The sequence below is a fragment of the Schistocerca cancellata genome, chromosome 3 (assembly GCF_023864275.1).
Source record: "Schistocerca cancellata isolate TAMUIC-IGC-003103 chromosome 3, iqSchCanc2.1, whole genome shotgun sequence".
NCBI lineage: Eukaryota > Metazoa > Arthropoda > Insecta > Orthoptera > Acrididae > Schistocerca > Schistocerca cancellata.
The window spans coordinates 37,613,666-37,640,706 of NC_064628.1; the positions used below are offsets into that span (position 1 = coordinate 37,613,666).

At 43.7% G+C, this 27,041-nt stretch overlaps 1 protein-coding gene across 1 annotated transcript in view; it reads right to left on the reverse strand.

Moving 5' to 3' along the window:
• The window catches only part of LOC126176067 (SH3 and multiple ankyrin repeat domains protein 3), a 254,511-nt gene that overhangs the window by 103,371 nt on the left and 124,099 nt on the right, over positions 1-27,041 (reverse strand). Inside the window, exon 5 of the mRNA XM_049923201.1 lies at positions 12,397-12,414. Coding sequence (XP_049779158.1) covers positions 12,397-12,414 — 18 coding nt within the window. The remainder of the gene's footprint in view (positions 1-12,396; positions 12,415-27,041) is intronic.

Consider the following 27,041-nt stretch of genomic DNA (forward strand, 5'->3'; position numbering starts at 1 on the left):
AGAGGACAGATTATTATGCAAAATTTCAGTGTCTACCGTGTTATTCCTCTAACGACAGACTTTTTTATGAAAGAATGTAATTTTTAAGGGCCATCGATAGCTGTGGCTTTTGGAATAACATAAGTGAAGACATCACACATTTATTTTTGTACTGAGGACATACTTTTTAATAAGCTACTGACCTTACTTTTCTTCAGTTCCTCACTTTATAAATTAATAAACCACTGTTTCAGAATTCTCCAGCAGTGCTTCAGCACAACAGGTTAGTGAGGTGACTTTGTAAACACCAGTGTGTTTTGGCAGAAGAATCAAGTGGCAACAAGAGAAATGTAGGCTATATTCTAAATTCGCCATTTACGACACTTATCTGAAAGTTACAAATTGTTAACAAGCCAGGAGAAAATAAACCGCTGCTTTTGTTACATTTTCAGCAAAATTCTGTCAGATACTACCCAAAACAGAAGTGACAATAGATCTTTTTGAATTCTCGCCATGCAAGTGTGGGTGTAGAGGCACTCTACTAAATATTTACAAAAAATGTAAGTGTATGTTTCAGATTTGAAGGGCACTTCCCCTCCAGCGCTCGTCATTTCCCCTACAGCGCCTGCCCTCAAGCTCCCCCACCTACCCCCCCCCCCCACTACTGCCATCCCCACCCGTGCCCTGCTGACTGCGCATCTACCGCCACGCACTCCACATAGTCGCGGTTCAGAGGACGTGGCTGCAATATCTCCAGAAGCTTAACAGGAAGGATGGCACTCTATGGGAAAAATCCGCACCAGCAAGTAACACTTGCCCTCACTTATGGAATCCGCTGTGAGGTCCATTATTGCAGTGGAAGAGCCAGTACGGAAGAAAGGTGGATTGTCTTCTGGGAGACGTTAAGTGTCGCCCAAAAAAAAAGGAAAACCACAAATACGTACAAGACGTGCTGCAGATTAATGTGTGAGGAATATTCATTTTCGGTTAGTGAAGAATGCGTCGGTAATGGTTCTGATTAGATATAAAAGACAAATTCTGCAGAATGCACTGTCATTCTGAGATTCAATTTTTGTCATTATGAGAAGTGACTGTTTGTTTACATCTTAGCAAATCAATAAATACATCTTTAAAGCACTAACGTTGTGGTGTATACAAGTACATTCCTGAAATTGTTAATGAATTTTTTTCCTAATTAGGATAAAAAACACTCCACATGTGTGACAAACGTCATAAAAATGCGCGCACATGTACACGGGTTAAACGCGCCGGTAATTGGTGGGTTACTTTCATAGTGTTGAAGCACCGATGCTGCAGCATAAACGTCCGTAATCGTACGCGTATGTACAAGAGAAGGAAAAACTGTTAGGAGCTAGATGTGCTTCAACGTATATAATAGAATGAGACGTGAAACGGGAAACGAAGCTCAAATAATCACACCATTTCATCTGATTTTAATTACCTATCAGGAAACGCCTTAAGTAAATGTTCTGCATCGTATTCTGATAAATGTGCAGCTGATTTTGGTGCCAAATGTAGCAGAGAGATAGGTGCAGCGGAGCAAGTTAACGAAATAGCTGCTTTCCAGTTGCAGGCGAAAGAACTGAGGAGAGCATTGACACGGCTTCCCGCTTAGACATTTTAAAATTTATTTCATGGTACAGGTTAAAAGATGCTTAGCTAAAGTGTCCAGACGTCCCGATTTGGGAGGAATAGTTCCGATTTTCGGAGTCCCGTCCCCTTGTCCCACTTGGGTTCTGCTGTGGCTCGTAAATGTTCCGGTTTCGAGAAATAAAAATTCTCGGACGTTCGAGGTTCCAACATATAATATTTTATATTTCTAGCAAGTATCTGTAATGTATTTCAATACCGTATCCCTAATCAAACATACCATGACACGCTGTATTATCAAATGCGTCCACACAACAAACTTCATAACTCGATCAAGTTAGAGATCATCAGTAATATTTGGGCTGCAATCGGTGATACTGAACCGGATTTCCTAACCGGTAACCCTAACGCTTTCACGTTTTCATGCGACAGTATTGAACTTAGGACAGCATATTACAGTTTTAAAGGTTGGAGAAGCACATTATTTAAGAATGAATATGACAGAAAAACCAGATTCATGCCACACGTTAAAAGAAGTGATTACAGCTAACTTGAATCTGAAGGGGATAAAACGTTACTGAGATCACTGAAACCGTGAGTGAATTTTGTGATAGTGGCACAATACACTGAAGAGTGGACTGACTGACCATTTAATGCATTTTCAGACTACAAATGGGTCATTTGCACTGTGTACCTACACGGGATAAGACACAAAACCAGCTACGAGTCTCTTAAATGTGTTATCAAATTGCAAAATTAATGATAATGACTTGTTCCTCCTGCGTGTTAATTTACAGCTGATCGTTACACCACCTCAATGAGGAAACTGAGCATAAACAAACTGTCCCCGATGGGCGCTGGTTAACAATTTTAACAGCACTTCACATTCAACCATATAACTTATGAAAATATTTCTAACATTGTGGAGTTTGTGTTATGTATTCCCGGTACAAATGCAGCAGTCGAGTGTGCATTTTCTTTTATGCATAAGATACGGACATCAAAATTCTGCATTACGACAACGACTGCACTCCTATCCGTGTCCCCCCACGGCTAGTGCTGCCACCTGTAGCCTGTGACGGATTATTGCACACTGACTTCCGACACATTAATGTGACTGGACTGTGTCATAATGATACTGATATTTAACTTTTAATCAGAAAGTAATATTACCATGGAGGACATCCAAATTTTTGCGGGCTTCTAACTACAAATACGAATGCAAATAGGTAGATAGACATTTTGCCTTTTTCATTCACGAATGGATCAGGAAAGTTGCTGCAGTAGATGTCACTAGGATGACTGATACGACCACCCGAGGAAATTTCAAGTTTTTTTCCCTACAACTGAACACAGCTGGAATCTGTACCGTCACGTAGCAAGGTTCATCTTGTCAAAGAGCTTACGCCACAGAAAGCACTCCGCCTCTTTAAATGCTTTCTTACACATACCTAGATAATCACGGTACATCTTACACAGCTTCTTTTCATTACGCATTTCTCTCGGGACATTCTCCATGTGTGTGTGTATATGACCACTGATTTCGTTAAATATTGGCGGAGACATAATTCAGAAGGTGAATAAGATGGATGTTGCAATAATTTCTACTTCAGAATCCATCAGTTTGCCCATTCTGTACAAAATACGATATTTTCTTGTTTTAAATCCAGATCTCGCAAGTTTTTAACAACTGCAATTTAACTGTAATCGAGACTGGCTTTTCCACACAATAAAACACTCGCCGTAACCTTTCCAGCAGATAAAATAGGCTTTGCGTCTTTTTGCCATTCATCGCTTTGATTGCTGTTTCAATTTCGGGGGGTAGACAAACGTCTCTTGCACAATACCAAATTGGAGCACAAAACTACCTGGATTCTTAGGGCGCCTATTTTTAGGGAGCCTATTCAAATATTCTTTCATTTGTTTTCGCGTTTGCTTTTGGTCAATACAACAAATACGGAATCCACTTTGCACAAAACTTTTCCACAACTGACCCTTCGTGTCCTTTCTTTTGATATGTCTGAGCCAATGACGCCAACTACTTCATACATCTGCAATAGCTGACCTAATTCCATGCTATGCGCCATCAAGGATTACCTTGTCCCTCGTTTGTGTTGCACTCAAGTATTTTACTCCGGCCATCTTTTCTTTGGCCATCTTTTCTCTGGCCTTCTTCCTTGTTTAGGCTTATTCTTCAGCAGTGAGTTTTGTGTTTTTATTTCTCGCATTATTCTTACATAGGCTTTCCATTTATTCGTACGTTTCTCCATTTCTTCTTTCACATTACATATTTTTAATGCTTTCCTGATACCTTCATTTGTATTCCTATCAAGTATAATGTAGCCAACCAGCTACCGCTCTCAGAAATCTCATCTCTGCACTCTCTACCCTTCTGATACGTCGTTTAGTACGCATCGAACATTCACATCAGTACAATTACTCTAGTACTGTCATTACCTTGGGCGTTGTGTCTTCTGCTAGTTTTAAAATGCCGTTTGCTGCTGCTACAGAAAACGTTATTTCTATAGCTTCGTACTCCCTATCTGGTAGTATCGTACTACACCGCGTCGTTCATTTTTGCTGCTGATGTCATCAAATAGGTGGAATAAACAAACAAATTATTTGATTGCGTAAGTAGTATCACATCAAACTTAAAAGAAAAAAAAACCCAAGACTGGTTTAAATCAGCACTCCACGCTACTCTATCCTGTGCAAGCCTCTCTTCTCCAAATAACTATTGCGGCCGACATTCACCTGAAACTCAATACTGAACTCGTATCTTGGCCTTCCTCTGCAATTTTTACCCTTCACACTGCCGTCCAGTACTAAACTGATGTTTCACTGATGTCGAAGAATGTGTCCTATCGACCAGTCCCTGATATTAGTCAAGATGTGCCACAAATTTATCGGGTGATCAAAAAGTCAGTATAAATTTGAAAACTTAATAAACCACGGAATTATGTAGATAGAGAGGTAAAAATTGACACACATGCTTGGAATGACATGGGGTTTTATTAGAACAAAAAAAAAAAAAAATAAACACCCCATATTGCTAGACGCGTGAAAGATCTCTTGCGCGCGTCGTTTGGCGATGATCGTGTGCTCAGCCGCCACTTCCGTCATTCTTGGCCTCCCAGGTCCCCAGACCTCAGTCCGTGCGATTATTGGCTTTGGGGTTACCTGAAGTCGCAAGTGTATCGTGATCGACCGACATCTCTAGGGATGCTGAAAAACAACATCCGACGCCAATGCCGCACCATAACTCCGGACATGCTTTACAGTGCTGGTCACAATATTATTCCTCGACTACAGCTATTGTTGAGGAATGATGGTGGACATATTGAGCATTTCCTGTAAAGAACATCATCTTTGCTTTGTCTTACTTTGTTATGCTAATTATTGCTATTCTGATCAGATGAAGCGCCGTCTGTCGGACATTTTTTGAACGTTTGTATTTTTTTGGTTCTAATAAAACCCCATGTCCTTCCAACCATGTGTGTCAATTTGTACCTCTCTATCTACATTATTCCGTGATTTATTCAGTTTTCATATTTATACTGACTTTTTGATCACCCGGCATTTTGTCCCCAATTCTTTTCAGTACCTCCTCGTTAGTTACGTCACCTATCCATTTTATCACCAGATTTTTTCTGTAGCACCACTTTTCTAAGGGTTCTATTCCATTTTTGTCTGGACTGCTTATCGTCCACGTTTCATTTCCGAACACTGTTACATTCAAGGCAAATAAGTTTTATTTAAACGCCGCTTACACAGATTGTTCAACATGATCACCCGAGAGGTCGACGAGATGCTGTACAGCGCCAGATTTGCACCTGGTGGACAAACTTGGAACTAATTTTTTTTTTTTCTTCAGTGTAAATCGATTCCGCATTAGCGCATAAATGTATCTACCAAGTTTGGCTTCCGAACGATAGTTGCAGCCCGACGTCCGTGAGTAGCTGCACATTAATTATAACCATCGGCCTTGTTTCATTTCCGCAGCCTGGGTGTCTCTACCCGGTAGCTGTGCAGCGTTCCCGTCGTGTGGTCGGTGACCCGCGGCGCCGGGTTGACGGCCGGGGATCGATAGCCAGCCCTCAGGGCCGCTGCAGCCGAGGCGGCGGCACAAGCCGCTCAGCTGCCGCCCGCCGGCCCGGGCACGCATTCTCTTCTCCCACACTGTGGGTGTCCGCAGGGAGTAGAAGCTGCCCTACAAGACGCTACTACATCTGCGATAAAGAATAACGCAGTTTCTATGTAGAGTAGATGTTAAAAAGGTCACCGAACTGAGATGTCGTGTTTCATTCTTTGGCCACAGGAGGGCACACATTTTCGGACATTGCGAGACACAAAACATAGTATAGTACCCTGTAGCTCTACAAAGTATTAAGCAGTTCTGCATGTAGTAGGTGCAGCAAGTGGGCTATAAACCACTGAAAGTAATCTGAGGCACTGCGAGGGGCGTCCAGAAGCTAGGCTCTGATCGGTCGCTAAATGGAAACCATAGTGAAAATCCGATGAAGCTTTGCACAGAAGTGTTGGGCAGTGTCTTCAATATGACCGTCGATCGCATCACGTTGCACTTTGTAGTACTGAACGCTCCGTGAGCACGTAAAGACGCCTAGAAAACAGTGTCTCCCACCAAGTATGAGTACCTGCTGAGAGATTTCGCCTGATTTCATGCAACTCCACATAACGTAACTGTCATGCATTCCCTCCCTCATGACTATACTCTTGACCGCACACAGCAGGAGGAATGAAGACGCTCCTGCAGTGTTTTCGATGGGAAGTGTTTGACCACCCTCTGATTTTCATCTCTGTTCACATGAACCGCTGACTATGAAGGCAAAATTATGTCATAGAAAACGAGCTGCAGACCAGCGTAGAGTGTTCGCGGAAAACACAGGTGGCTGCCTTCTTTGAAGAGGGTATTGGAGAATTGGTACAAAGCTCCTACAAATGTCTAAGTATTTCATTTTGGTTTCCACCTCGCGACCGATCGGTAACTTATTTCCTGGAGGGCCCTTATACACTACTGGCCATTAAAATTGCTACATCACGAAGAAATGCAGATGATAAACGGGTATTCATTGGACAAATATATTATACTAGAACTGACATGTGATTACATTTTCACGCGATTTGGGTGCAGAGATCCTGAGAAATCAGTACCCAGAACTACCACCTCTGCCCGTAATAACAGCCTTGATACGCCTGGGCATTGAGTCAAACAAAGCTTGGATGGCGTGTACAGGTACAGTTGCCCATGCAGCTTCAACACGATACCACAGTTCATCAAGAGTAGTGACTGGCGTATTGTGACGAGCCAGTTGCTCGGCCACCATTGACCAAACGTTTTCAATTGGTGAGAGAACTGGAGAATGTGCTGGCCAGGACAGCAGTCGAACACTTTCTATAGCCAGAAAGGCCCGTACAGGACCTGCAACATGCGGTCGTGCATTATCCTACTGAAACGTAGGGTTTCGGAGGGATCGAATGAGGGTAGATGGTTCAAATGCCTCTGAGCACTATGGGACTTAACTTCTGAGGTGATTAGTCCCTTAGAACAACTTAAACCTAACTAGCCTAAGGACATCACACACATCCATGCCCGACGCAGGGTTCGAACCTGCGACCGCAGTGGTCGCGCAGTTCCAGACTGTAGCGTCTAGAACCGCCCGGCCATCCCGGCCGGCTCAATGAGGGTAGAGCCACGGGTCGTAACACATCTGAAATGTAACGTCCACTGTTCAAAGTGCCGTCAATGCGAACAAGAGGTGACCGAGACGTGTAACCAACGGCACCCCATACCATCACGCCGGGTGATACGCCAGTATGGCGATGACGAATACACGCTTCCAATGTGCGTTCACCGCGATGTCGCCAAACACGGATGCGACCATCATGATGCTCTAAACAGAACCTGGATTCATCCGAAAAAATGACGTTTTGCCATTCGTGCACCCAGGTTCGTCGTTGAGTACGCCATCGCAGGCGCTCCTGTCTGTGATGCAGCGTCAAGGATAGGCATGGTCCCCGAGCTTATAGTCCCTGCTGCTGCAAACGTCGTCGAACTGTTCGTGCAGATGGTTGTTGTCTTGCAAACGTTCCCATCTGTTGACTCAAGGATCGAGGCGCGGCTGCACGATCCGCTACAGCCATGCGGATAAGATGCCTGTCATCTCGGCTGCTAGTGATACGAGGCCGTTGGAATCCAGCACGGCGTTCCGTATTACCCTCCTGAACCCACTGATTCCATATTCTGCAACGCGAGCAGCAATGTCGCGATACGATAAACCGCAATCGCGATAGGCTACAATCCGACCTTTATCAAAGTCGGAAACGTGATGGTACGCATTTCTCATCCTTACACGAGGCATCACAACAACGTTTCACCAGGCAACGCCGGTCAACTGCTGTTTGTGTATGAGAAATCGGTTGGAAACTTTCCTCATGTCAGCACGTTGTAGGTGTCGCCACCGGCGCCAACCTTGTGTGAATGCTCTGAAAAGCTAGTCATTTGCATATCACAGCATCTTCTTCCTGTCTGTTAAATTTCGCGTCTGTAGCACGTCATCTTCGTGGTGTAGCAATTTTAATGGCCAGTAGTGTATGTTTCGGATGTTGCCTAAGCTACTGTTTTGTGTGGCTGGATGTTAATCTGAATATTTTTCTTCGCCACAATTCACTAATGTCAAACAGACAGAAGTAGTGGATACATCGTAACAATCAGTAGGCATGCTGCCTTGGCGGTCGGGGGGGTGGGGGGGGGGGGGTGGAGGTCGGGGACAGTGGTTCACTTGTAAACAATTTTTTTTTACTATAATTATGCAGGGTATCTCTTCTAGGCGTCGCCATGCACATTTTTTCTGATGTTCTGGCAAATATTTGCAATTCTGTATTTGCAGTACGTAGCTGGAGTAAGCCCAAAGAAATACTGCTCATCACATGTTTCATGCGACGCCCAGGATCAACGTAAAGTGTCGGGTTGTTTCTTGTTACAGACAAAATGATTTTCAAAACGGAATTGTGCGGGGCAGTTCGATACAGCGGGCCAAAATTAGTCTAGTGCGATATTTGTTTTAGCGATATGGTATTAACAGAGATAGTAAAAGAGGAGTATAATCAGCACGCCAGCAGTGGCTAAGTAGCGTTTGTTTAAGTAATGTGTTAAAACAGACACGTGACAGATTCAATATTTTCGAGCCAGGTCTGCGAGCGGTCGGCAAGTCCCTCCCCTCCCAAGCTTAAAACAACATTTGCGGTCTTCCGGTCCCGCGTCGCGCGAAAGCTTTTAAACACCCAACCCCAGAGAACTAAGAGGACGATGCGTGCTATGCCGAACCAGCACCCACTACCAGATACCACAGGAACTACTGGACGTGGTGAAGCGATTGTGGCACGTCTGTGTGGTGGCTGCCGCAAGTGAATTAACGCCCCAGACCTTCCCAGTGTCCAATGTTCGTATAGCCTCAGTTTCCTTGTTATTTTTATCACACTGGGAAAGAGCACGCATGGTAACAGCTTTTTTGCAGTAATCAGCGGTCAGGCAATAGTGGCTCACCACGTCATACCTATCCTTCGAGGGTGAATTGCCTATTTTAACCGTGGACATTCCGTGAACGACAAACACAGATATGCCTACAACGTGACGATGCATGTTTATTTTTTATAATAAATCTTAACAAGTTCAGGAAACAAAGAATAGTCGCGAGACTTCATGTGTGCACACACCATTTATCGACGCGTAACTACAGTTACTGCTCTCTGTACTTTACCTTCCATTTATGAGTGGTTCGTTGGGAAGAAATAAAGCGTGGTGAGAATGGCTTGGATCGCCGTGTGAGGAAAAGCTTGAGGTTTACACTGCTGATGCTACATACCGAAGTGGCTGGGCATCTAAATGTTTCCACACTGAGAAAAGCAAAAACCAGACACAAAACGCAACGGAAGCTCAAGTGATCTATAAAGAGCCTTAAGACTACAGAAATGTCCGGCGTAGAGCGTATGAGATTGGAAACTGCTTAGCACCTCACCTAGAGATAGATAAACCTATGGCATTGCAGGTCGACCCCTTGACTCTGCATCGGTGGTTCTCCAGAACTTTCCGCCACACAAAAGTAACAAGTAGATATAAATAAGATTAGTTGCTGTATTGTTATTACCATAAAGAGTCTTTCATTAGTGCTACGTTGCGTCTCAATGTGTCTGGAAAAGCTGTGTATCATAATCAGACATTTTCATTTCATTTATCGAGTTCATTATCGAGCACGTAGAGTCCAAGGGGATCTAAAGAACGACAGAGATACACACGGAGAACTGTATACAGTATTTCGCTCTATGAATAACTACAGACTAATGACAAATGCAAAACCACAACCACTGTTCACCTGCTAGTTCTTCTGTTTCATCAGGAGAAGTTTTGCTGTCCGGCAACTTTCAATGAAGTAAATTATAGGCAGCGCTGTACCTGGCGCTATTGCTTCACATATTCTTGAGAGTAATTCTGTGCAAGTTGTGCCTGCCTTAAACTGCCTTCCAGACAACTGCCCAACTCAAAATCTGTTGCTAATTTCCTACCACTGTCTATGCAACAGAACTCCCCAAAAATGCTGGAACATTTCAAAGCAACAATTTTGCTTCGCTAGTTCGTATAATTCTTTGTATTGTCTTCATAGACCATACGGGTTGCAACAGCGTTCTCAAGTCATCTGCACGTTAACTTACCTGAAACCGTTCAATCTTAGAGTTTGGAAAACTCTTGGCGGAATTTCATCTTTTGTGCCACTATGCTTACGTCAACGAATATGCATTTACAGGTGTATTCAATAGAAATCATCGAACGCCTTTACAAAAATCTATGCAACAGCAAGCAAATTATATATACAGTTCGCAGAAAAAGCTGAAAAAAAAGTCCTACGAAAAGCATGCGTTCCACATAACATAAGAAGCACATTTTTGTCAGCCAGCCTCAAAAGTCACAATTAAAAAGCAAAGCAGCGGAGACCTCATCTCAGGATACTTCCCGATGCTCAGTCCATACGCCGCTGTTGATCAGCAAGGAAAGAGACGCAGGGACGCCTCTGTTGAGACGGTTCAGTGGGGCGAATAATTCTGATCGTTTACGAATCTTTACATCATGTTTTTTATAGCATCGCTTTTTAATCCGGAGCTCCTTCTTCACTAGTGTCTCCGATTCCGTTGTCTTTCGATTTAGATTCATCGCTCTTCTGACACAGGATTGTGAAAGTCAGGCCCACTAAATTAAAGGATTAAATACAACTGTTACTGTAAAAAAGTATGTTCAATTATTACCTTATAAGTGAAAATAAATAATTCTTACACAAGTCTGCAGACTGAATTTTATCATTGATGACAAAACCCTGAAGACGATTCTAGCGGAGAGACCGAAACGTCGAGCAGCGAAGAAGTTTTAAGAGGAATCTGATGCGATCAGAAGTTCTACCAACTGAGCAGTTTTGTTAGGTTGCAACAATGTACCTTTGTGGAGCACAATCACGGGGGCAGTAACAATCTCTAAGAAAATAATGGGCGTCCCAAAGTAGATTTAGAAATTAGTCCCTTAATTTAGTAACTGAAGAAACGTATGTATAAGCTCAGTTGATAGGAAATAAATGGAAAATAGACCACATATTAAATGAAAATATTTTGTTCCTTTTTTATGTCATCCTAACATGAATAATATTAATTTATTTTGGCCTTATATAATGAAGTTCAGAACATTTAAATGATTCCGTAACGAAATTTTCACTCTACAGCAGCAGGTTAAAACTGTGTGGCAGACCAAGACCCTAACTCGGGACCTTTGCCTTTCGCAGGCAAAGGTCCTGACTTCGAGTCTCGGTCCGGCACACAGTTTTAATCTGACAGGAAGTTTCATTTAAATGTCTGTTTGTATCTACCGTAAACGAAACACCAGCTACTCTAGTTGGTACTTCATTATGTTCTCAGTGCCTTTATTTTGCATAAAACAGATAACGATTGCAGCAGTTGTCAAGAAAAAGTTTTATCGTTAGGTTTATTATGTGAATCAACCATATTCGGTGATGACCTAACGTTGCTTTGCAGTTCCACTTTCGTGTGTACCAGTAGGCTAAAACTATTTTGTAATCAGCGGTTCTTACACAGTATTGTTCCTTGAGTAGACGAAAAAAATAAAACATTTCTTTCTATAGTGGCATCAACTGTTGGAGGTCGTTTATCGTATAGAGAATATGGATCGGAAGCTAAAAGTTAGTTTTGGATGTGCAAACAGGTTGAGAACGATCGTGTAAGTCGTTTTCCATGTTTGAACTGCAACAAGATGGCCTTTCGCAGCATCCAACGAAGACGATAAGATTATATGTTGCAATATTGGGCATAAAAGTGCAAGCTGAACGCAACCGAACATACGGTAGTATGTGATGTAGGAAAGACAGTGTGTGCTCGTTCAGACAAGCGGAAATGTCCTCGATGCTCGTTCCTCACGTACGATGCTGCCTGGTGAGCTTACCTCCTGGCCATTTTAACTCTATGGGCGTTGTAAAACACTGTAGTACGTGCTTTCGAGTGCAGGTTAGGTAGCTTTGATCGGTTATGTCTTGTGAACATCCGTGTTCTTAGCAGAGCAATCATAGTCTTTCGCTACTAGCGACGATTGACATTTTACTCCTAGTCTTCCCGCAGGATTAAAGGGGGGCCGCGATGTCGTGGTCCGTGAGTCGGGAAGCAGCGAGAGATGGTCCCCGCGCCAGTGCAAGCAGAACGCAAACGCCAGAAGGAGCAGGCTGAGGAAGTGCTACGTACCCGGAACCACGTGGCCACCTGCGCCGCCGTCCCAGCAACAGACAAAACAAATGAACACGTTAGACAAACCACACCAAACAACACAACACACACACCAGGCTGCCCGCCACCACTCCGCACTGGCATCTCCGTTCAAAGGGGTCAGCTCTCTGACGCGATAACCGACACAAGGCAGCGGCGAGACACACCGACGGCTTGAATGCGCTTCTTCAGCCTGCACAGGAAAAGCGCAGTCCACGTTTCATTTAACCGTCCATCATGTAATGGCGTAGTCTAGCTTGTCTTGGTCCTGCACTTCTTTTACCACCCCTAGGAACTGCGCATTTCAGCTTTTGTGTCTGAACTGGTACTTCCTTCAGAAGGATGAACCATTTAGAATTAAACTTCTGTGGAAGACCTGGGGAACGAACGTCCAATCGGCTACGAGCAAGCGCGGCGCCTGTGAAGATCAAGCTAGAATGGTTAGAAAGACATCCTTTGTGAATAAGCCCAGATCCAAGACGTGCTTTTCTGTATCTTTGAAGATGTATAGGGTGCAAATAAATGTGCCACTGGTGTAACAGTACCGAACCGAAAAGCTATAAGGAGTTGCTGATTTCTGGGCACGAAAAAGAAAAGAAGAAGCTGTTCTCCGTCTTTCCTGTCTATCAAACGGTGTATTTTTCTTGTTATGCACTTTTTTGTTTTCTTTTAATTACCTCGATTCTTTTAACCTTTTGTGTCTTTCTTCTTCTTTTTCCCTACGTGGGCTTTTCTGTCTTATACGTATCGTAGTCCACAAAGTCTTATCAATATCGAAATAAATTCTGTATGTGGTTTCCAATTCGACGTCGAATATAACCGCCGAGGTGCCGGTCTGTGCTACATGTCAGGTTCCCACGTGAGAATGGCTCATTTATTTGTCGTGCTTCATTTTTTTTTTTTTGCTTGTTAATGTTTGACAGTTTGGGTAGACCCACATTTCTTCCATGTTCCTTGCATAACATAATGCAGAATCGGTGCATTTTATTTCAAACTTTAGAATCGAGAAGAGTGGATAGCTTGCTCCACAGCGTATTTCGTCGGAATATTTTTTAACTGCTGCTGGTTTTTTTTCCCGCTACGCACAAGAGTAGTATTCAAAAAGTTCTCTCTCCAATCCGTTCTTATTACCTTTTAGGCAGTTATCCTCTGTTAGGACACTTCACAGACACTCCATGTGAATTTTTTTCTCCATGTAATTTTTTTTAGTACTGGTGTTCTGTAGAATGCACGCTTTATGTGCCAGTGTTTGTTTATAGCTTTTAAATAACGCACTATAAACTTCGAAGAATTTCTTGACTAGCTCATCGCCATGTTTCTTCTTGTCTCCGGTCTTCCTTTGCAAGTGAACGCATTAAAAGTGCTGTAAACTGTATTAGCTGTTTTACAACGACAGAACTAAAGCATTTTCATTAATTTTACAGTTCGACAACATTACACGTCACCGCTCTGAAACACGGTGCTCGCTTTACGCGTGTGGCGCCAGCAGATGGGAGTCGGCTTGCCAGTGAGGTTTGAGCGGCGGGCACCCTGCGGCTACTGAACTGCTACAACTGCCCAGCTGACTTGACTGTCCGCCGGCTACACGAGGCGGCGCAACACAAACAAACGCAACACAACACAGCGCGCTCGCCAGCAACAGACAAACACAAAACACATCAGCGCTGCAAATCAAAAGTGGCGCAGAAGCGTCCCAGCTAAGCCGTCGGTTCCCGTAAAGACTGCTTCAATGCGAGGACCACTGAAAGCGCCCTCGCTTTAATGATGTGCTGGACAGTGCGTATTGTGAAGCAGTAATTCCCATTCCGATGAAAACGAAAAGCACTACAGAATGTGACAGCTAGTGTGTGTGTGTGTGTGTGTGTGTGTGTGTGTGTGTGACATTTGTCTTATGCAACGGAGATCTGGAGATAACGTGATAAACATATATTGAATTCTAATTGAACAGTGCATAACAATCGCATTCACGCGCTGTTTTAAGCTCAGAAACAAATATGGCACTTTCACTCAGTGGAAGTACCGCTGCCGATGTGACATGTAATCGTTAGAATTGTAGCGAACTTGACTGTGGTTAATAACAACTACTATTTCAATTAAATGACATTAGCTTGGCAAAGCTATTTATTTGTGCCGTTAGCGAATCAGGAGTTTTTATTAATGAACCTGGTGGCCGAGCGGTTCTAGGCGCTACAGTCTGGAACCGGGGGATCACTAAGGTCGCAGGTTCGAATCCTGCCTCGGGCATGGATGTGTGTGATGCCCTTAGGTTAGTTAGGTTTAAGTAGTTCTAAGTTATAGGGGACTGATGACCTCGGAAGTTAAGTCCCATAGTGCTCAGAGCCATTTGAACCATTTGATTAATGAACCAACAAACGCTGTCGTCAAGTTGAAGACTGGTTTGAATAACACAATGCTTTACTAGGCACCGTCCTATGGCAGTATCCGTGTCTTAAAAAAAAAAAATAAAAAATAAAAAATGTCTCCAAGTACTATGGGACTTAATATCTGAGGTCATCAGCCCCCTGGACTTAGAACTACTCAAACCTAACTAATCTAAGGGCATCACATACACCCATGCCCGAGGCAGGATTCGAACCTGCGACCGTGGCAGCAGCGCGGTTCCGGACTTAAGCACCTAGAACTGCTCGGCCACAGCGGCCAGTTGACCGTGTCTTCCTCAGACCTTTTAACCAACTTTCAGCAAGTTGTAGAGAGACTTTTGAATTTCTGTAGCGATGCTGCTTGGCATTTTTCAAATACGCAAATTATTTCCAGAGACGAAAGAAGCGATATGTGACAAAAAGAAATCCCGAAATCCCAGGACTGACCAGGGATTGAACCTCGAACCTTCGGATTTGTAGTCAGACACGTAGCCAGCGAGCCATCTTCATTTATTAACACTCCTCCTGATGTGAGCGGCACGTCGTTTATTCATTTATCCCTTTAGGCATTTTCCACCATGACACGACGTGTAAGGATGAGTGGCTCAAATTTAAATCGTGTATTGGACCGCGCGTCTGACTTTTATGTAGCTCCAAACCACTACAGTTCATAAGCAAACTATAAGGGGTAGTCAAATGTAAACGAGACTGATGGAAAAAGTAAGTAAACTGTTTATTACTTCAAAAGTATCGCCATAACTGTTAATACGTTTATCCCACAGTGGGACAAGCCTTCATAGAAAAATGTTTGCGGGCGCCTACGGAACCATGATTGTACCCAGGCGTGCATTTCTTCCTCCGAAGCAAATCGACGGTCACAAACGTCTTTTTTCAGGGCTCCAAAAATATGGAAATCGCTTGGGGAGAGATCGGGCACACATATTGCCAGAGTTGTTTGGATTTTGCTGCAGGAGTTTCACTGGGGAGCCGTTACACATCCCCCATACAGTCCCGATCTCTCTCTATACGATTTCCATGTATTTGGAGCCTTGAAGACATACATTCGTGGCAAAAATGTTCACGCCTGGCTACAATCATTGCGTAGGTAACCGCTAACGTTTTTCCTTGAAGGCACTAACCGTCTTGTCTCACACTGGGATGAATGTATTAAACCGTTACGGAGGTTACTTTTGAAATAATGAACAGTTTACGTCCTTTTTTGCACCTGTATCGTTTTCATTTGACTGTCCCTCATAATTTCCACTGATATGAAAATAGGTACAGTAATAAAAAAAATCGTCTCCCGGCAAGGTATATAATCCAGAAGTTTCTACTCGAGCTGGAAGTTTTGGTCATCACTGCCTCGCAACTTTTGTTACGTTACTTGCGCCGCACACTGGCCAGGCACTGAAGCGAGGATACGACGTTCGTGTTTCTCCAGCGCTACAGTCTGCACCACGACTTGGTGCAGTCCAGTGCCACTCTTGAGTAACTCTTCCATTGGACATTATTTCGCATTGATTGGTGGTCCATCCAATTCAGTGCCGTTTATTCCTGTTCACAAGTCTTATGCAGCTGTTACAATATGGCACATGTGTGGTTTTAAATGTAGACTGAAACCCAAATGGCACTTCGTAGAAAGTCTGCTCAATGGCCATCTACTTATTCCACAATCAGTGAAGTGCGTTCAGTGTTTATTCGCGAGGGATGCTACATACATTTCATGCACACACGTGCATTATACTCGTATATTTTGCAGCACTCAAAATATGTAGCATTCTAGTGCCAAACGACAAAGTTATCTTGTCGGTGTTCACGACGGAAAGTCACTAAATCACCAAAAACACTAAATCACGTTCTGGTAGTAATTCCAAACGGTCGGCAAACTGTATTGGAAGGGCGTGTTGCCATCAGAAACATCTGTGCTTTACTATTATTTATCACCAAATGTTATTTTAAGACAACACTTGTAACCATATGCTGCGTTATACAGGGTGATTGAAAAAGAATACCACAACTTTAAAAATGTGTATTTAATGAAAGAAACATAATATAACCTTCTGTTATACATCATTACAAAGAGTATTTAAAAAGGTTTTTTTTTTTCACTCAAAAACAAGTTCAGAGATGTTCAATAAGGCCCCCTCCAGACACTCGAGCAATATCAACCCGATACTCCAACTCGTTCCACACTCTCTGTAGCATATCAGGCATAACAGTTTGGATAGCTGCTGTTATTTCTCGTTTCAAATCATCAATGGTGGCTGGGAGAGGTGGCCGAAACACCATATCCTTAACATACCCCCATAAGAAAAAATCGCAGGGGGTAAGATCAGGACTTCTTGGAGGCCAGTGATGAAGTGCTCTGTCACGGGCTGCCTGGCGGCCGATCCATCGCCTCGGGTAGTTGACGTTCAGGTTTCATAACTAACCTTTTTCGTAGGACTCTCCATACAGTTGATTGTGGAATTTGCAGCTCTCTGCGAGTCGATTTTCCCGGGCTGCGAATAAATGCTTGCTGGAAGCGTGCTACATTTTCATCACTCGTTCTCGGCCGTCCAGAACTTTTCCCTTTGCACAAACACCCATTCTCTGTAAACTGTTTACACCAACGTTTAATACACCACCTATCAGGATGTTTAACACCATGCACGCTGAACAACTGTCGTCGATTCACTTCTGCCGTACTCAATAACACAAAAAGCTTTCCGTTGAGCGGTCGCCATCTTAGCATCAACTGACGCTGACGCCTAGTCAACAGCGCCTCAAGCGAACAAATGTACAACTAAATGAAACTTTATAGCTCCCTTAATTCGCCGACAGATAGTGCTTAGCTCTGCCATTTGTCGTTGCAGAGTTTTAAATTCCTCAAGTTGTGGTATTCTTTTTGAATCACCCTGTAGTACTGAATTGAAAATAACCAATGTGCGAATCACACTGAGGTGACAAACATCACAGGATAGGTATGCACGCACGCAGATGGCGGTAGTATGGCATACGCAAGGTATAAACGGGCAGTGTATTGTCGGAGCTGTCATTTGTACTGAGACGATTCACGTGAAATGTTTTCCATGTGATTATGGCCGCACGACGGGAATTAACAGACTTTGAACGCAGAATGGCTGTTTGAGCTAGACGCATGGGAGATTCCATATGGAAAATCGTTAAGGTGTTCGATATTCCGAGATTCACAGTATCGGGAGCGTGCTGAGAATGCCAGGTTTCAGACACCTGTCACTATGGACAACACAGTGGCCGAGGGCTTCACTTAACGGCCGAGGGCAGCAGCGTTTGCGGTGAATTCTCAGAGCTAACAGACAAGACTAGCAACACTGCGTGGAATAACGGCAGAAGTCAATGTCGGGCGTACAACGAACGCATCTGTCAGGGCAGTGCGGCCGAATCTGGCGTTAAATGGCTGTGGTAGGAGGCGACCGACGCGAGTGCTTTCGTGACCGATCGATTGGACCCTGTTGTTGTTGTGGTCTTCAGTCCTGAGACTGGTTTGATGCAGCTCTCCATGCTACTCTATCCTGTGCAAGCTTCTTCATCTCCCAGTACCTACTGCAACCTACATCTTTCTGAATCTGCTTAGTGTACTCATCTCTTGGTCTCCCCCTACGATTTTTACCCTCCACGCTGCCCTCCAATACTAAATTGGTGATCCCTTGATGCCTCAGAACATGTCCTCCCAACCGATCCCTTCTTCTGGTCAAGTTGTGCCACAAACTTCTCTTCTCCCCAATCCTATTCAATACTTCCTCATTAGTTATGTGATCCACCCATCTAATCTTCAGCATTCTTCTGTAGCGCCACATTTCGAAAGCTTCTATCCTCTTCTTGTCCAAAGTATTTACCGTCCATGTTTCACTTCGATACATGGCTACACTCCATACAAATACTTTCAGAAATGACTTCCTGACACTTAAATCTATACTCGATGTTAACAAATTTCTCTTCTTCAGAAACGCTTTCCTTGCCATTGCCAGTCTACATTTTATATCTTCTCTACTTCGACCATCATCAGTTATTTTGCTCCCCAAATAGCAAAACTCCATTACTACTTTAAGTGTCTCATTTCCTAATCTAATACCCTCAACATCACCCGACTTAATTCGACTACATTCCATTATCCTCGTTTTGCTTTTGTTGATGTTCATCTTATATCCTCCCTTCAAGGCACTATCCATTCCGTTCAACTGCTCTTCCAAGTCCTTTGCTGTCTCTGACAGAATTACAATGTCATCGGGGAACCTCAACGTTTTTATTTCTTCTCCATGGATTTTAATACCTACTCCGAATTTTTCTTTTGTTTCCTTTACTGCTTGCTCAATATACAGATTGAATAGCATCGGGGAGAGGCTACAACACTGTCTTACTCCCTTCCCAACCACTGCTTCTCTTTCATGCCCCTCGACTCTTATAACTGCCATCTGGTTTATATACAAATTGTAAATAGCCTTTCGCTCCCTGTATTTTACCCCTGCCACCTTTAGAATTTGAAAGAGAGTATTCCAGTCAACATTGTCAAAAGCTTTCTCTAAGTCTACAAATGCTAGGAACGTAGGTTTGCCTTTCCCTAATCTTTCTTCTAAGATAAGTCGTAAGGTCAGTATTGCCTCACGTGTTTCAGTATTTCTACGGAATCCAAACTGATCTTCCCCGAGGTCGGCTTCTACTAGTTTTTCCATTCGTCTGTAAAGAATTCGTGTTAGTATTTTGCAGCTGTGGCTTATTAAACTGATAGTTCGGTAATTTTCACATCTGTCCACACCTGCTTCCTTTGGGATTGGAATTATTATATTCTTCTTGAAGTCTGAGGGTATTTCGCCTGTTTCATACATCTTGCTCACCAGATGGTAGAGTTTTGTCAGGACTGGCTCTCCCAAGGCCGTCAGTAGTTCCAATGGAATGTTGTCTACTCCGGGGGCCTTGTTTCGACTCAGGTCTTTCAGTGCTCTGTCAAACTCTTCACGCAGTATCGTATCTCCCATTTCATCTTCATCTACATCCTCTTCCATTTCCATAATATTGTCCTCAAGTGCATCGCCCTTGTATAGACCCTCTATATACTCCTTCCACCTTTCTGCTTTCCCTTCTTTGCTTAGAACTGGGTTTCCATCTGAGCTCTTGATGTTCATACAAGTGCTTCTCTTATCTCCAAAGGTCTCTTTAATTTTCCTGTAGGCAGTATCTATTTTAACCCTTAGTGAGATAAGCCTCCACATCCTTACCTTTGTCCTCTAGCCATGCCTGCTTAGCCATTTTGCACTTCCTGTCGATCTCATTTTTGAGACGTTTGTATTCCCTTTTGCCTGCTGGACCCTAGAGACTGGAAAATCGTGGCCTGGTCAGAAGACGGTAGGGTGCGAGTGTGGCGCAGACACCACTAGACCGTGGACCCGAGTTGTCAAGAAGGCACTGTGCAAGCTGGTGGCGGCTCCATGGTGGTGGGGGCTGTGCTTGCGTCGAGCGCTCTCGGTCCTCAGGCCCGACTGAACCGGTTACTGGTTGGAAATGGTGTGTTCGGCTACTTGGAGGCCATTTACAGCCATTCATAAACTTCTCGTTCCCGAACAGCTCCGTCACGTCATCGGGTCGCAAATGTTTGCGACTGGTTTGAAGAATATTCTGGGCAGTTCGGCCACCCAGATCGCCTGACATGAATCCCGTCGAGCATTTACAGGGTGCTTCAAAAATGACCGGTATATTTGAAACGGCAATAAAAACTAAACGAGCAGCGATAGAAATACACCGTTTGTTGCAATATGCTTGGGACAACAGTACATTTTCAGGCAGACAAACTTTCGAAATTACAGTACTTTCAACAACAGATGGCGCTGCGGTCTGGGAAACTCTATAGTACGATATTTTCCACATATCCACCATGCGTAGCAATAATATGGCGTAGTCTCTGAATGAAATTACCCGAAACCTTTGACAACGTGTCTGGCGGAATGGCTTCACATGCAGATGAGATGTACTGCTTCAGCTGTTCAATTGTTTCTGGATTCTGGCGGTACACCTGGTCTTTCAAGTGTCCCCACAGAAAGAAGTCACAGGGGTTCATGTCTGGCGAATAGGGAGGCCAATTCACGCCGCCTCCTGTATGTTTCGGATAGCCCAAAGCAATCACACGATCATCGAAATATTCATTCAGGAAATTAAAGACGTCGGTCGTGCGATGTGGCCGCGCACCATCTTGCATAAACCACGAGGTGTTCGCAGTGTCGTCTAAGGCAGTTTGTACCGCCACAAATTCACGAAGAATGTCCAGATAGCGTGATGCAGTAATCGTTTCGGAACTGAAAAATGGGCCAATGATTCCTTTGGAAGAAATGGCGGCCCAGACCAGTACTTTTTGAGGATGCAGGGACGATGGGACTGCAACATGGGGCTTTTCGGTTCCCCATATGCGCCAGTTCTGTTTATTGACGAAGCCGTCCAGGTAAAAATAAGCTTCGTCAGTAAACCAAATGCTGCCCACATGCATATCGCCGTCATCAATCCTGTGCACTATATCGTTAGCGAATGTCTTTCGTGCAGCAATGGTAGCGGCGCTGAGGGGTTGCCGCATTTGAATTTTGTATGGATAGAGGTGTAAACTCTGGTGCACGAGACGATACGTGGACGTTGGCGTCATTTGGACCGCAGCTGCAACACGGCGAACGGAAACCCGAGGCCGCTGTCGGATCACCTGCTGCACTAGCTGTGCGTTGCCCTCTGTGGTTGCCGTACGCGGTCGCCCTATCTTTCCAGCACGTTCGTCCGTCACGTTCCCAGTCCGTTGAAATTTTTCAAACAGGTCCTTTATTGTATCGCTTTTCGGTCCTTTGGTTACATTAAACCTCCGTTGAAAACTTTGTCTTGTTGCAACAACACTGTGTTCTAGGCGGTGGAATTCCAACACCAGAAAAATCCTCTGTTCTAAGGAATAAACCATGTTGTCTACAGCACACTTGCACGTTGTGAACAGCACACGCTTACAGCAGAAAGACGACGTACAAAATGGCGCACCCACAGACTGCGTTGTCTTCTATATCTTTCACATCACTTGCAGCGCCATCTGTTGTTGAAAATTGTAACTACTGTAATTTCGAAAGTTTGTCCGCCTGAAAATGTACTGTTGTTCCAAGCATATTGCAACAAACGGTGTATTTCTATCGCTGCTCGTTTAGTTTTTATTGCCGTTTTAAATATACCGGTCATTTTTGAAACACCCTGTATGAGGCATAATTGAGAAGACAGGTTGTTCACAAAATTCTGCACCAGCAACATTTTCGTAATTATGGATGTCTACAGAGACAGCATGGCTCAGTACTTCTGCTTGCTGCACTATGCTGGAAAAAAGAGGTACGACACGATATTTGGAGATATCCCATGACTTTTTTTGACACCTCAGTGTATGTTCGCGTGAATAAATAAATATTTAAGTGCTGCTGATAGTGACTGCAACATGTCCTTCTAGTATATGTTCGATGTGGGGCATAATGTACCAATAACATCTATTGGACAGAGAGTTCGTGTACTCAACAACAAACTTTTGACTGTGTCGAGTGTAATGTCGTAGTGTGTGTGTGTTGTGGAAGTGCGAGTTGTGTTCAGTTCAGCATGGTTTGCGATAAGCATTGTGCAAAAAAAGCATATCACAACAATACAGGTGAAGCTGGTGAGTTGTGACTTAATGTTACATCTGTTTGCCAAAGTTATTGAAATATATTCGTGGTAGTCACTGGTGGTGTTGCACAAGCTGTTTATGGCAATTTACTAGCTTGCGTTGCTTTTTACTGTTACACTTAATCCTTCTAAGGTAACTTATAGGTAATTTTTCAATGGAAGTCACGTAGAAGGAAATACATTCCTTAATTTTTAGCAGCACCTGAAATGTTCCATAACGTTCAAATAAAGTATTACTTGGCTCCGCTGAAGGAAAGCTCCTGACAGCAGGTTCGCTTGTCAGCTACGGCATGTGATAAGGAAATTTAAATGTAGTTCTTATCGATTTATTTATTTAGCTATACATTTAAAGGCTGTACAAACCATACACTCCCGTGTGCAAGACGGGCGGAAACGTCTACAACAAACACTTCCTTTGTTATCTGCTGCCAGCGTTTACGTTGACAAGCACAGAGTTGACTGAGGCCATTAATCGTCGGAAAATATGGATAGCATCCCTTCGCCATCCACCACACCTGTAAAACTGTGTTCCGCAGTATCCTCAAAATCCTGGCCAAAGTCCCTTTGATTTCGCCTCCCCCTAAAACTCTTCGACATCTGGTTTTTGGAAATGCTCTTCCAAACGAATTCCTTATTGGTTCATTCAATTTCCCTCACTTCTCAACGATATTAAGCACCCACGCACATCTTATACTGTAACTAGAAACCTCTTAACTTGTGGTTCTTGAAATTTTTCCGGCTTGAACCGTACTGCACGAAGTTTCGGGATTGCAGCCAAATGACGTGAACTTCTTGCCACGATATTTCTGCTGAGAACCATTCACCCATCTTAGCGTTAAGTGTTTTGCGCTGGCGATTGCTAGTTCGCGTCGCTGACTTTATACCAAAAAATTGGCGCGGAGACTTGTGTGCAACGGCAGCCGTTATGTGAGTGACCTGAGTCAAGTTTCGCGCCCGCTTCGAATACTGCTCCATCTATGGCACGCAGGCGCATGCGTAATGTGATACTGCATGCTCGCTCTCTGTCGGAATGCGGGCTTGCGGAGCTAAAATTCAGATTTCATATTAATAAAAGTAGTTGTCGCTAGACGAGTCAATAGTCATGAAGCGTTTCCCTTCTGCGGATATCAAAGAATCACCTGGTCCCAAACCTTATCCAGTTGAAAGCACTTTCCTCAACCTACTTTTTATTCAACAGTGAATATTTTGACGGTGTTGCCATGGATAGATCTCTTTCCTCTCTGGTAGCAAACTTTTTTTATGAAATACTTTGAGCAGAAGGCACTTGATTCGGCAGAACTTAAACCAAAATTTTTCTGCCGATATGTAGGTGATGCTTCTGTAGTTTGGCCCCACAACGAAGAAGAACTATCACACTGTCTGCAGCATCTGGATTCGACACGCGAAAATATGAAATTTACGATGGAAGTGGAGAAAGGCAGTTCTCTGCAGTTTCTAGATGTCTTGGTCGGTCGGAAAGTGGATTCACCATTGGGGCATTCCGTTTACCGTAGGTCCACGCATACAGCTTGAATTTGCAAGCGACGAGCTGCCACAAACTATGGGCCCCTTTTGAACATTGGTGTAACGGGCACATGTTGTGTCTGATGGAGACAGCCTTGCAAAGGAGAAGGAACACCTACAATCTGTGTTCAAATATGATGGATATTCTCTACATCAGATCTGCATAGCTTTAAGGAGGACGAAACGTAGCTACCCACAAGATCAAGAGAAGGAGCGGTTCAAATCCAGGGCGTTCCTACCATGTGCCGACAATATTTCGCCGAAATTAGGCAAAATCTTAAGGAGACATCATATCAAAGTAATCTTCTGCCCACCTACAAAGACGTTAGTTCTTCTCAATTCGGTAAACGACGTTTTGGGGATTGCGGAGGCCTGGAATCTTCAGAAGACCTTGCCAATGTGACAAAGGCAACGCACGCAGTCCATCAGAGTGCGTGAAAGGTGCGTTGAGCATGATCGCCACGCACGCCTTTCGCAGTCCAGCAAGTCAGCCATAGCCGAGCATGGTGCCTCACAAGACATTCCATAGATTATTCTCTCACGGAAATATTGGCCTCGACAAGATCATTTTGGGACTCAGTTGTTAAGGAATCGGTAGAAATACGTTTGGCGGAAAATCTTATTAATCGTGATTTCAACTGGATAAGGCTTGGGACCCGATAATATTAATAATCGCGTGTGACGAGGGCCTCCCGTCGGGTAGCGCCTGGTGCAAGTCTTTCGATTTGACGCCACTACGGCGACTTGCGCGTCGATGGGGATGCAATGATGGTGATTACGACAACACAGCACCCAGTCCCTGAGCGAAGAAAATCTCTGACCCAGCCGGGAATCGAACCCGGGCCCTTAGGATTTACAGTCTGTCGCGCTGACCACTTTTTTTTTTTAGTCATAACATTCCACAGTAGTACATAATTTTCAACTGACATTTAAAAGTAATAAAACAAATTAAAATTAATTACAAGTTCCTTAGCATTTTAGAAAAAAAATCCAAGTCTAAACCAGATAGTGATGTTCGTCACTTGATCGTATTTGTTTTTCAAAGATCAAATTGTCTCTCGTTTTTTCATGTTCTGAATCGCATAATCGAAAATGGAGTTCACATGACTGTTCTTCTGAGGAAGTTGCCGTATGTATCATAATAATTATTCATGCGTAGTAGCTTGTGATGCTGGTCGGAAATGTATGTCCAAAAATCTCCTTGGCTCCTTTCTTTACTGGACAGCAGGTAAAACACCGCGTGTCCCTTCAACCAGTTGACGGCATTTTTCTTCCAGGTGGGGTATAGCTCTTCTTCCGGGTATAAAAGGCACGCTGGCGTTATCAAATACGGCGGTTTTCTCTGCATAGTTGCTAATTTTTTTCTAATTGACAACCATATATTACTCGCATTTCCACAGACAAATTGATGTTCATCTGTATCAATCAGGTTGCAAGTGGTACACAAAGGGGAATCAGCCAGGTGAATGGAATGTAGTCTGGAGTTCGTTGGAAATTTCCTATTTACAAAGTAGTACCACAATGACCGCACTTTTGTTGGTAAATACGGGTGGTGTATGTTCCTCCAGATACCATGCCAAGAGTGACCGACGTATTTTTGTTCTACGATGTTCTTGGTCTGAAAGTTCATTAAGTTTTGGTATATTTTCTTGACTTTGATGACATCATTCTCGGGTGTTCCCAGTCCAATGTAGCTATATTCTACGAAGAAATGTTTTAGGTGGTAAAGTTGGGTGGACGTCGTACCCGATGATTTCTTTGATATCTACGAATGACTAGTGAGACGTCTAGCGGCAGTTAATTTTATTAATCTGAAATCTATATTTTAAGTAAGCAAGCCCGCATTCCGACAGAGAGCGCGTATGTAGTGTCACCGTAAAGCACGCACCTGCGCGCCATGGAGCAATATTCGAATAGGGCGCGAAATTCGACAGAAGTCGCTCATGCAGTGGCTGCCGTTGCGCACGCGTCTGAGCCCTAATTTTTGGTATAAAGTCAGCGATGCGAACTAGCAGTCTCCAGTACTAAACACTCACCCGAAAATGGCTGAATGGTTTTCAGCCGAAATACCGTGGTAAGAAGTCGAAGTCATCCGGGTGCAATCCTGAAACTTTATGGAATACCTGTTAACTTATCAGTAGCCTTCTCATTTCTAAACCCAATATGCTGTCATCATCCCGCTCCTACACCTACACCCCTCCGACCAAGTGAGGTCATGCAGTGGCTAACCGGCTGGGCTCCTTTCGGGAGAATTGTGGTTTAGATTTGCGTCTGGCCATCCGGATTTAGATTTTCCGTAAATCATTTGAGGCAAAGCCCATGATGGTTCCTTTAGAAAGGACATCACTTACCGTGCCACAATCCGAGCTTGTACTCCGTTCGTAGTGAACTCGTTGTTGAAGGGGGGTTAGAAGTAATCCCCATTCCTTGTTTCCTTCGGTCCTATCCTTCCAAATCCTCTCCCAGCGAAACTTCAACAGTTGCTCACCCTAAAATCTACGAAATACGAGGTGTGTTTTTTAAGTATGTACCGTTTTGAAACTAAAAAAAGACGTGCTACGATATCTCAATAATTTTATTTTTACATGAACGCCTGTACCTTAATCTACGCACTGACGCCATTACAGTCTGATTCTTCCTTGTTTACGTTGTGTACTGAGTGTTTTAAGATGGCTCCAATAATCGCGAGTCCCTCCGACTGTGAAGTATGGTCTGTTATAAGATTTCTTAGTGCTAAAGGCCTAAAAGCGATCGATATTCATCGTGAGATCTGTGCGGTTTACGGAGAAAACATTATGAGTGATGGAATGGTAAGAAAGTAGGTGGGAGCATTTAAAGATGGCCGCACAAATGTGCATGATGAACAACGGAGTGGGCGTCCTTCGGTCGTTAATGAAAGTTTTGTGCAGGAAGTGGACAATAAGATGAGAGAAAACAGACGCTTTACGATTACCTCCTTGCGGGATGACTTTCCTAATGTTTCTCGTAGTGTTTTGTATGGCATTGTGACCGAGGACTTGAATTACCGAAAATTGTGCGCAC